Source organism: Littorina saxatilis, linkage group LG2 (genome assembly GCF_037325665.1).
Source record: "Littorina saxatilis isolate snail1 linkage group LG2, US_GU_Lsax_2.0, whole genome shotgun sequence".
Lineage (NCBI taxonomy): Eukaryota > Metazoa > Mollusca > Gastropoda > Littorinimorpha > Littorinidae > Littorina > Littorina saxatilis.
In genome coordinates this window covers 79,010,940-79,024,242 of record NC_090246.1, presented here as the reverse complement: position 1 = coordinate 79,024,242, position 13,303 = coordinate 79,010,940, and the positions used below count along the sequence as shown (strand labels likewise).

Below are 13,303 nucleotides of genomic sequence, written 5' to 3'. Positions count from 1 at the left end.
TTGCCAATGGATACGCATCAAGGTCATCAGGTTTCACTTTTAGCATTGGCAGAAAGGAGATTATGCAACCGTAATCCGTGAATCCGAAGGACAGTCTCCTGAAATGCATGGTGCTTCTTACTTGCCTGGACGGCCTGATTCATCTCCTTTCAAACAGCGTCTGCAAAAGACATGGATACTATGAATGTTATCTCCTTTGAACAGGCAATTACTACATGTACTTCTATTTTAAAATTATTAACCGATAATTAAAAAAAAAGGTAATTGCCTCCGTATTATCGCTTCTGCGTTAAAACTTTGGATAGTTTTCGTGTTTCTATTCACACAAACAAATGAAACATTAGTACTTGATTACATTCTGACCACTCATGCTCATCAGTTTGACATTGTGATAACCTCTGTCGAATAACAAAATATATTAGAGTCAATTAAACTGACAAAATCCATCAACCAAATCATTCATCTATCCATCTTTACAAGCATACACAAATACTGTAAACACTCACTTACATTTTTTTAATTTTTTAACAAACACTAAAGAGCTGCATGGATACACTACAACATTAAGGCATGAGCACATGCACACACCGTCACACACAAACACACACTGACACAAACAAACACACACTCGCGCAAGAACATTCACGCTGAAACAAACACATTTACCTGCCTGTGTTTTACAATTAGGAAAACAAAACACAAAAAGCTAGGAATCAGTTTGCAGATACAGGATTTAGACTGAATCAGAAGGTTAATCCCCTATATATTTAAAAAAGGAATCTGAATTTCAGCTTTTATGGTCTGTTCAAATGGGGGAAAAACATAATACATGAAGATACTCACTTGAATCTGTGTCCTGACTCGAGCAACAGCCAAATTGACTGTGCAGCAGATGTAAAAATGGCAGAGAGCTGTTCTCTGTTCAAGTGTTTTCAGAAAGTGGACCATCCTTTTGTCAGTTAAGCACACCCCCCCCCCCCACCCCACCCCACTTTACCACCAACCCCCCTCCCCGGCCCCAACCCCCGTATTACCACCCTCCTCCCTCAATATCAAGGGACTGCATCTTTCCCAATTCATTCTTCATTCACTCTTTATCACAGGAAAGTTAATTGTGTTTAAACCCTGTACATCCGGAGTCAGGAATTCGGATACTGACACTTGACAGGTGTCACTGACCTGTTTTAGTTCCCACAGTCTATCAAATTCCTTTTTCTGTCGACAGCAGACTCTACTACTGCTAGTTACACTATTCTGTGTGCTGGAGGAAATCCTACACCACACAGAAAGGGTCAAGACCAGATACCACTATCGCTAAAGTGCGCTTATCTGGCTGCGCTGAAAACAGGAAAAGTGACTGTGACACAGCAAGCAGAAGAGGTCAGGTGACGATGGCTGCATCTGGCTCGCAGTGAAACACTCCCCTTTCCCCACAGGCCTCAGTAGCAGAACAGACTAAACTGAACTTAGCACGTTCTGCTTCCAACCTGGATGGAGTTAGAGGGTTCTGCTTCCAAGATGAGCAGGAGAAATGCTTGGAGCCAGAACAAATTATGACTTATAAATACGCAATTATGCAAGATTTTCAATAATCCTTTACAGAAAGTGAGAATCATGTTACCATCAGTCAAATAACTATAAAGTTGCAAAACAGGTTATTTTGAGGTAATTGGTTCTGGTTTTAGCCCATCGGATTCACAATGTCAAAATAATAACTAACTCAAATCATATAAATTCCGACTTAAGACTGATTTTGAAATGGACTGTCACCATTATACAAGTCACCTGCACCAAGTTATGATAAAATGTATGTATCGATCGATTCTGGTTAGAATTCCTTTTAGTTTTTAACCACTGAACGGACACAAACATGCACTATTTTAAAGTCTCGGCTGGCCGCCTAAATATGAAGTTTTGTCGGCCTCTGACGTCACATGGCTCAAAGAAGGGAAATCCAATGTTCAATGGATACATTGTGTTTTGCCGAGTACGTGAAGCCATTTGGTGCCTGGACACAAATGTCAACCTCCGTGCAATAACGAGAATGGAAATTAAAGTGCTCTTATGTGACTGAGAATGGACATGTATGACTGTGTAATGATGTGACAGGTATGACAGTGTAATGATGTGACATGTATGACAGTGTCATGTATATTGCTAGGCAAGCATATCATGTTCCATTTAGAGATAGCTCCATTAGAGTGAGTCTATTAGCTAAAGGTCCAAGGGACAGCACTCCGTATGAATAGGACAAGAGTTGAGGTTCTTGATATTAAAGCATGGCCGAACCAACACTATGTCTCCGCCTCTCTGTACGTAAACCCACAAATACAACATGGTGACCAGAAGTGGAGCTTGTCAAGAACGTTTGGACTGAAAGATAAGTCACTCAAGCATAATATTAGACTATGGAGGGAACTGGTAGCTATCCAAGATTCAATTGGGAAGCAAGAGATCTAGTGGGGGAATGGAATTCTTTCAAAGATCACGTGTCTTTCATGTTCAAGGGACCACTGAAAGCCAAGTCAGAAGAAGAAAAATGTTCCTATCTAATGTTATGGGTTGGAGAGAAGGGTAGGAAAATCTTCTCAACCTGGACATTGAGTGATGAGCAGCAGAAAAAGTTGCAGAACTACTACGATGGTTTCAAAGCCTACGTTCAGCCCAAATCAAACCCAATCTTTGCAAGGTACAAATTTCACAGCAAGGTACAGGCACCAGATGAAACGTGTGAACAGTTTGTAACAGAACTGAAATTGCTTGTGAAAGAGTGCGAGTACGGAGACAAAGAAGATGAGGTAGTGAGAGACAGAATAGTGTTCGGAACAAAATCAGACAAAGTGCGTGAGAAACTCATTGATATTGGGAAAGATCTGACTCTAGAGAAAGCTATTGAGATAGCCAGAGTGGATGAAATGTCAGTGAAACAGCTGAAAGAAATGAATTTGTCAGCTGAAGCAGCCGTTCATGCAGTTAGGCATAGAGAGAGAACGAATGCACAAAAGACGTCACGCAGCAGCGACAAGAACAAAGGTACACATGCACCTAGCGAACACAGAGCTACGGCACAGAAGAAATGCGGTAGGTGTGGCATGAAGCACACACAAGATGCGCAATGTCCTGCGATAGGAAAAGAATGCAGAAAATGCATGAAACCAAACCACTTTGCGAGCATGTGTAGGGCCAGAACAGAGCAAACACACAGCTCAAAGAGAAGAAACAAAGTACACACACTAGACGATAGTGACAGTAGCGACACAGAGGATGAAGTGCAAGCGTACTCGTTAGGTACAATCGGCACTGCAGAAATGAATACAGTGGATTCCGGATGGTTTCAGAAACTGGAAGTAGAAGAGAAAACAGTCAATTTTCAGTTAGATACTGGAGCAAAATGCAATGTCATTTCTGAGAAAACGTTCAAATCTTTCAAAGGAAAGAAACTGGAGAAGTCAAAGGTCAAGCTTACGTCATATTCAGGCCATAACATCAAGACACTAGGTTCGACGAAACTGACATGCAAGTTCAAGAAAGAAGAGCATGAAGTGAAATTCTATGTCACAGAGATGGATAGTACAGCGATACTTGGTCTGGAAGCTTGTCAGAGATTAGGACTGATCCAGAGAGTAGACACAGTGCAGTCAAGCATGACGCAAGAGATTAAAGGAGATCACCCTCAGCTAGATGTTAAAGGAGAATACCCAGATTCTTTTGAAGGTTTAGGTTGTCTCCCAGGAGAGGTTCATCTCAAAGTTGACCCAGATGTACAGCCAGTAGTACACCCACCCAGAAAGATACCAGTTGCGCTACACAAGAAAGTTAAAAGTGAACTGAAACGTATGGAAAAAGAAGGTGTTATCACAAGACAAGAAGAACCTACTGACTGGGTGAACAGTATGGTAGTGGTAGAAACGCCAAAGAAAACAAGAATCTGCATTGATCCACGAGATCTGAACAAAGCTATCAAGAGAGAACACTATCCAATGAAGACGATAGAAGAAGTTGTTCAGAACATGCCAGGAGCAAAGGTTTTCTCTAAACTAGATGCAACATCTGGTTATTGGCAGCTCAAGTTGGACGAAGAGAGTTCCAAGCTGTGTACATTCAACACACCATGGGGGAGATATAGATTTCTCAGGTTACCTTTTGGAATAGTTTCAGCTAGTGAAATATTTCAGAGAGTCATGTCTCAGATGGTAGAAGACATAGAAGGCGCAGAAGCTGTCATGGATGATGTTGTCGTGTCGGGATCCAACACGAAAGAGCATGACAAACGACTGAAGAAAGTCATGGAGAAAGCAAAGTCGTACGGTCTCACGTTCAACGACTCAAAGTGCGAGTTTCACAAGTCAGAAATCTCGTATGTAGGGCACATACTGTCAGGTGAAGGTCTGAAAGCAGATCCAGAGAAGATAAGAGCAGTTCAGAAGATGAGCAGTCCTCAAAACAAGAAAGAACTGATGACGTTCCTAGGGTTCATTCAGTACTTAGGAAAGTTCTTACCCAACTTGGCAGATGTGAGCAAACCACTCAGAAAACTGACAGAGAAAGATGCAGTGTGGAAGTGGACAAAGGAAGAGGAAGAGAGTTTCAAGAAGCTGAAGAAGCTAGTGACGGAAGCACCAGTACTGAGGTACTATGACCCAGCAAAACCTCTGACACTATCAGTTGATGCGTCATCCACAGGATTAGGTTGTTGCCTCATGCAGGAAGGTCAGCCGATCGCGTACGGGTCAAGGGCACTGACAAAGACACAACAGAACTATGCGCAGATAGAGAAGGAAACACTTGCAGTAGTGTACGGATGTGAGAAATTTCACACATACGTGTATGGTAGAACAGTAGAAGTAGAGACTGATCACAAACCATTGCAGTCCATCTTTACAAAACCACTACACAAAGCACCTGTTCGTCTGCAGAGATTCATGTTGCAGCTACAGAAGTATGACCTCAAGGTGAAGTACAAACCCGGGAAAGAAATGTACGTCGCAGATACGCTCAGCAGATCGTACCTCCCAGAAACAAAAGAACAGTTGATTCCAGAGAAAGAAATCAATGCTATCAACCCAAGGTCACACTTGCCCATCTCAGATGAGAAATATGCAGAATTTCAGAGAGAAACAGCAAATGACGTAGAACTGACAGAACTCAAAAAAGTCATCTTGAAGGGTTTCCCAGAGAACAGAAGAGATGTCCCAGAATCAGTTAGAGCTTATTGGTCATTCCGAGATGAGCTTACATACACAGACGGTCTGATTTTCAGAGGGCTCAGATTAGTCATTCCCAAGAAGCTTCAAGTAGATCAGCTGCAAAGAATTCATTCATCACATTTAGGCATAGTGAAATGCAAGAGCATGGCCAGAGAATTGGTATTCTGGATAGGTATGTCGTCACAGATTGAAGACATGGTCACAGCATGTAGAGTTTGCGCAGAAAACTCCAGAGCTAACCCCAAAGAACCAATGATACCAATGGACATTCCAGATAGACCATGGGCAAAGATCGCAGCAGATTTGTTCGAGCTGAACAAGACACACTATTTGATAATAGTAGATTACTACTCCAAATGGCCAGAAGTCATTACACTGAACAGTCTCAACACCAAAACAGTCATTGGCCACATGAAAAGTCAGTTTGCAAGATTTGGAATAGTAGATGAGTTGATCACAGACAACGGACCACAGTTTGCAAGTGCTGAATTCGCAGAGTTCATGAAAGAGTATGAAATCAAACATACCACCACAAGCCCTTACCACCCTCAAGGTAACGGTCAAGCAGAAAGAATGGTCCAAACAGTGAAGAATCTGATGAAAAAATCCAAAGATCCTTACAGATCACTCCTAGACTACAGAAACACACCATTAGACGCAGGAAAATCACCTGCAGAATTGTTTCTAGGCAGAAAACTGAAAACAACACTCCCAACAAGAGCAGAACTGTTGAAACCAGGAAAACAGCAGAACAAGAAGAATCACAGAGATTTGATTGCTCGTCAGAAGAAGCAGAAAGAGTACTTTGACAGAAAAGCCAGTGGCAATTTGACAAAACTCAGAGCAGGAGATCCAGTCATGATGCAGTTTGGTAACAGATGGAAGAAAGCAGAAGTAGTTACTCCTCATTCTACACCAAGATCCTATGTAGTCAGAGATGAACAGAATGTAGAGTACAGAAGAAACCGCAAAATGCTCAGACCAACAAAGGTAGCATCCAGAGACAGTGATTCCAACAGAACAGTTACCATGCCAACTACTGATCAGAATGTGAAAGACTCAAATCAGAAAGAAAAAGAAAAGAAAATAGGAACTGAACAGATTCCAGTACAAACTGATGACAAGAACATGGTTGAAAACAAAGACAGTGCAGTAACAACCAGATCCGGAAGAGTTGTCAAACAACCCAAGAAATACAGTGATGAGTACACATGAACTGAGTAGGTACAGCTGACAGTAATGATGATGAAAGTATGCTAGAGTAGACAGCAGAGAATGATAACCAGAGTAATGGTACTATTTTAATTTCAGAAAGTTATGAATAGTTCAGTTGTATTTTTTATTGATTATGATTTACAGTATTGATTAAGAAAGATTCAGAATATGAATAAGAATGTATGCTGGAGATAAAGAATGTTTGAAGACAGATTTTATTTTCAATTGCTCAGAGACACTAAATGAACAGAAGATTCATTCACGCAATGTTTGAAACAATGACTATGTACAAGATGTTTGTAACACATGTCAAAACAACATTCACATCATATAAACATGCAGACACAATGATAATGTCTTGAAGATTTTATTATGTTTATTGGAGTGCAAAACATTGTCCATCTTTAGGTGATGTAGGTAAACATTATAGAATAGTAACCAGAGTGTGAATGTGTAACAAATCCATTGTCAGTATGAATGCTGAAATTGTCAGTATGAAAGTTCAATGTGTGAATAAGAACATTTTTTATAAGTGAAGTTTCACAGGAGTAAGTTTAAAAAGTTTTGTTTCTGTTCTAAGTGTTAAATAAAAGAAAATAAATGAAGGCCCACATAATTTAGTAAAAGATAAAGATTCAAAATCTAGATGTACATTCAAGTTGAAGAAAATGACTAGAAGTATTTTTTATTTGTAAAAGAGAGGATGTCATGTATATTGCTAGGCAAGCATATCATGTTCCATTTAGAGATAGCTCCATTAGAGTGAGTCTATTAGCTAAAGGTCCAAGGGACAGCACTCCGTATGAATAGGACAAGAGTTGAGGTTCTTGATATTAAAGCATGGCCGAACCAACACTATGTCTCCGCCTCTCTGTACGTAAACCCACAAATACAACAGACAGTGTAATGATGTGACATGTATGACAGTGTAATGATGTGACATGTATGACAGTGTAATGATGTGACAGGTATGACAGTGTAATGATGTGACATGTATGACAGTGTAATAATGTGACAGGTATGACAGTGTAATGATGTGACAGGTATGACAGTGTAATGATGTGACAGGTATGACAGTGTAATGATGTGACAGGTATGACAGTGTAATGATGTGACATGTATGACAGTGTAATGATGTGACAGGTATGACAGTGTGATGATGTGACAGGTATGACAGTGTAATGATGTGACAGGTATGACAGTGTAATGATGTGACATGTATGACAGTGTAATGATGTGACAGGTATGACAGTGTAATGATGTGACAGGTATGACAGTGTAATGATGTGACAGGTATGACAGTGTGATGATGTGACAGGTATGACAGTGTAATGATGTGACAGGTATGACAGTGTAATGATGTGACAGGTATGACAGTGTAATGATGTGACAGGTATGACAGTGTGATGATGTGACAGGTATGACAGTGTGATGATGTGACAGGTATGACAGTGTAATTAGTGATGTGACAGGTATGACAGTGTAATGATGTGACAGGTATGACAGTGTAATGATGTGACAGGTATGACAGTGTGATGATGTGACAGGTATGACAGTGTAATGATGTGACAGGTATGACAGTGTAATGATGTGACAGGTATGACAGTGTAATGATGTGACAGGTATGACAGTGTAATGATGTGACAGGTATGACAGTGTAATGATGTGACAGGTATGACAGTGTGATGATGTGACAGGTATGACAGTGTGATGATGTGACAGGTATGACAGTGTAATGATGTGACAGGTATGACAGTGTAATGATGTGACAGGTATGACAGTGTAATGATGTGACAGGTATGACAGTGTAATGATGTGACAGGTATGACAGTGTAATGATGTGACAGGTATGACAGTGTAATGATGTGACAGGTATGACAGTGTAATGATGTGACAGGTATGACAGTGTAATGATGTGACAGATATGACAGTGTAATGATGTGACATGTATGACAGTGTAATGATGTGACAGGTATGACAGTGTAATGATGTGACAGGTATGACAGTGTAATGATGTGACAGGTATGACAGTGTGATGATGTGACAGGTATGACAGTGTAATGATGTGACATGTATGACAGTGTAATGATGTGACAGGTATGACAGTGTAATGATGTGACAGGTATGACAGTGTGATGATGTGACAGGTATGAAAGTGTAATGATGTGACAGGTATGACAGTGTAATGATGTGACAGGTATGACAGTGTAATGATGTGACAGGTATGACAGTGTAATGATGTGACAGGTATGACAGTGTAATTAGTGATGTGACAGGTATGACAGTGTAATGATGTGACAGGTATGACAGTGTAATGATGTGACAGGTATGCCAGTGTAATGATGTGACAGGTATGACAGTGTAATGATGTGACAGATATGACAGTTTAATGATGTGTGACATCCCTCACCTTGTCGAGTTCCACTGCCTTCCTGATGCGCCGCTCCGCCCTGTGGTGCGCGATGTGTAGCCAGCGACTGACGGTGAACTGGAACCACTCGTAGTACTTGCTGATCCCCACATGCTTCTGGTCGCTACGTACACACACACACAACACAATGTACTGTACAACACACACACACACAACACAATGTACTGTACAACACACACACACACACACACACACACACACACACACGCACACACACAACACAATGTACTGTACAACACACACACACACACACACACACTCACACACACATACACACACACACACATACACACACACACACACACAATGTACTGTACAACACACACACACACACATACACACACACACACATACACACACACACACACACACACACACACACACACACGCACGAACGATCACGCGCACCTAGCCAGGTCTCTATTCTACGCTACAACCACAGACTCCCTGCTTGGACGGCCAACATACTCGCATGAGTTGGAGTATTTACCTGGCAGACAGGTGTTGGAATAGTGTTTACCTCGCAGACAGGTGTTAGTATAGTATGGCAGACAGGTGCTGAAATAGTGTTTACCTGGCAGACAGGTGTTGATATTGTATTTACCTGGCAGACAGGTGCTTGCTATAGTTGGAGAACTCCTGTAGCGACAGGTAGAGTTCAAACAGCGTGGTGCCCATGTTCATGGAGGGAACACTGAGGTCGGAAGGTTCGCGGTCACAGTCGTGTTCTTTCATGACGCTGGCAATGTCCTGGTTCACCTCTTCCCCCAGCTGGGGACACCACCACGACACACAGCGTTACATTCAGTAACACACACCCGTACACTCACATACACCGTTACACACCCAGTAACATAAGCGCGGTACACTCGATCAGTAACGTACAGCGTTACATACTCGGTAACATACGGTGTTACACATTCGGTAACACCCCAACATTACACATCCAAAATCAAACAGATTCACCCACTCAGCAACGTTCACCAATAGTTACACACACATCACCACACTCAGCAACATTCACCAATAGTTACACACACATCACCACACTCAGCAACATTCACCAATAGTTACACACACATCACCACACTCAGCAACATTCACCAATAGTTACACACACATCACCACACTCAGCAACATTCACCAATAGTTACACACACATCACCACACTCAGCAACATTCACCACAGGGATCGCGCTAGCTTTTTAAAAAACGCGTAAGTCATACGCAACGAAACGAAAAAAACGCGTCACGGACCAATATTTTTGCGTACTACGAAAACACGTACAGACACAAACAAAACACGCACGAAAGACTTAAAGACACTCCTTACCTAAATACGGCGAGTTTTCCTGTCGAACTCCGCGCACGCCATGCTGAGTTTGTTTCCCGCTCTAATACGACTAGACACACTTTCCGCCTTTTGGAAGCGCGAGATGGGAGAGCAGCTAATGTCTGTTTCATTATCCGACAAGACATTATCTGGTAATACCCTCGTTACGTTCGTTTGCGATACTTCGATGCAAAAAGAAACGGACTTTAGTTTTGACGCGCAGATTTCATGTGTGTCGTCACTTCTCGAGCCCTATAGTCAGTTTCAGGATCGGGTGATTATTAAGTCAGAGCAAAAGCGCTGCGTGAAGACAAGAAAAAGTTACAATATTTTTGCGTATGGCTTACGCGGCGCGGCGAAAAAAACGCGTCAGCGACTTTTAAAATGCGTCAAATACGCAAAAATCGTGCGTAAACGCGATCCCTGTCACCAATAGTTACACACACATCACCACACTCAGCAACATTCACCAATAGTTACACACACATCACCACACTCAGCAACATTCACCAATAGTTACATACACATCACCACACTCAGCAACGTTCACCAATAGTTACACACACATCACCACACTCAGCAACATTCACCAATAGTTACACACACATCACCACACTCAGCAACATTCACCAATAGTTACACACACATCACCACACTCAGCAACATTCACCAATAGTTACATACACTGTGACATCACCACACTCAGCAACATTCACCAATAGTTACACACACATCACCACACTCAGCAACATTCACCAATAGTTACACACACATCACCACACTCAGCAACACTCACCAATAGTTACACACACATCACCACACTCACAGACATATTACACGTTATCTTACCAAGCTAAGCTGAACCTGCCAAAGTAAACTTAAACAAGTCGCGTAAGGCGAAATTACTACATTTAGTCAAGCTGTGGAACTCACAGAATGAAACTGAACGCACTGCATTTTTTCACAATGACCGTAGTCCGCCGCTTGTGCATAACGGAGTGAAACTGACGAGCCTGTTCAGCGCGGTAGTGGTTTCGCTAACCCTAACCCTAACGATAACAAACGATCAAACTAAAGTAACTGAGAAGAGCCAAGCTTAGCAAAGCAAAACAGGCAGACAGCAATGACTTGGCTGAACTTCTCCTCATCTAACAGTCTGTGAGGCCGTCTGATCGTGTTGCATGTGAAATCAGTTTCACCGATTTGATACTCTGGACTCTGCATAACATTTCTTTTCACTGAAATGTGACTGTGGAATCTGCATAACACGGCTTTTTACCGAAATGTTACTGTGAACTCTGCATAACATGACTTTTCACTGAAGTGTTACTGGGAACTCTGCATAACATGGCTTTTCACTGAAATGTTACTGTGAACTCTGCATAACATGGCTTTTCACTGAAATGTTACTGTGAACTCTGCATAACATGGCTTTTCACTGAAATGTTCCTGTGAACTCTGCATAACATGGCTTTTCACTGAAATGTTACTGTGAACTCTGCATAACATGGCTTTTCACTGTAATGCTACTGTGAACTCTGCATAACATGGCTTTTCACTGAAATGTGACTGTGGAATCTGCATAACACGGTTTTTCACTGAAATGTTACTGTGAACTCTGCATAACATGGCTTTTCACTGAAAGGTTACAGTGAACTCTGCGTAACATGGCTTTTCACTGAAATGTTACTGTAAACTCTGCATAACATGGCTTTTCACTAGAATGTTACTGTGGATTCTGCATAACGAGGTTTTCGTCCCACTGTTGCTAGGTTGGTCACAAACAATGAATGACTCATTGTCGAGTGTGATGAAACAACGTATACTATTTTATTGAATTCAAACAATACAGTAAGACATACAGTGCATGTAAGTGGCAACACATAACATGCCCCTGTGTCGATTGAATACACCCAATACTCTAGGACATACAGTGCATATAAGTTGGCAAAACTTAACATGCCGACGTGTCGATTGAATATAACCAATACTCTAGGATATATAGTGCATATAAGTTGGCAAAACTTAACATGCCGACGTGTCGATTGAATATAACCAATACTCTAGGACATATAAGTTGGCTAAACTTAACATGTCGACGTGTCGATTGAATACATCAAATACTCTAGGACATATAGTGCATATAAGTTGGCAAAACTTAACATGCCGACGTGTCGATTGAATATAACCAATACTCTATGACATATAGTGCATACAAGTTGGCAAAACTCAACATGCCGACGTGTCGATTGAATACAACCAATACTCTAGGACATATAGTGCATATCCATAGGTTGGCAAAACTTAACATGCCGACGTGTCGATTGAATATAACCAATACTCTATGACATATAGTGCATATAAGTTGGCAAAACTTAACATGCCGACGTGTCGATTGAATATAACCAATACTCTAGAATATATAGTGCATATAGGTTGGCAAAACTTAACATGCCGACGTGTCGATTGAATACAACGCACACTACAGTGACCAATACAGTGCCTGTAAGTGGCACACGTGTCTCGGGTTCAGACTCTGATTGGTTGCTGAGACTCTAGAAGCGGAAAGACGCAGACAATCAATCGCCCCGGATGACTGCCACAAACACAGTTCTCTCCCCTGCATTGATTCTGTGTTTGCAGGGCCCAGAAAAAGACCCTTGTTGTGTTAAATCAGTCGATATAACGAATATTCCACTATTACAAGAAAGAAAAGGAAGGAAAGAAGGAATAAAATGGAGCCTATAAAAGCAGGAAAGAGAATTCATTTCTGACATATATGCGCCTACATAGAAGTGCCCAAGATTTAAACAACTATATCACACGTTCGGTGTCGATGTTACACACAACCAGTTCTGTGAATAATTATAAATGATCAAAAACGTGTCCTATTACACTCAGTGCTAATACGAAAAACAAACAAAAAACACGGGCACGACCCTACGTCACCACGTGTTACTTACATACCAGTAATGTCTGACACAACGCTGCGTCACTACGTGTTACTTACAGTCTGAATGTCAGACACAACGCTGCGTCGCTACGTGTTACTTACAGTCTGAATGTCAGACACAACGCTGCGTCGCTACGTGTTACTTACAGTCTGAATGTCAGACA

General features: G+C 41.5%; 1 protein-coding gene across 1 annotated transcript in view; it reads right to left on the bottom strand.

The window, feature by feature from the left end:
* The window catches only part of LOC138959820 (BAI1-associated protein 3-like), a 117,741-nt gene that overhangs the window by 23,506 nt on the left and 80,932 nt on the right, over positions 1 to 13,303 (bottom strand). Inside the window, exons 16-17 of the mRNA XM_070331452.1 lie at positions 9,458 to 9,624; positions 8,833 to 8,956 (exon numbers count right to left, since the gene is read on the bottom strand). Coding sequence (XP_070187553.1) covers positions 8,833 to 8,956; positions 9,458 to 9,624 — 291 coding nt within the window. The remainder of the gene's footprint in view (positions 1 to 8,832; positions 8,957 to 9,457; positions 9,625 to 13,303) is intronic.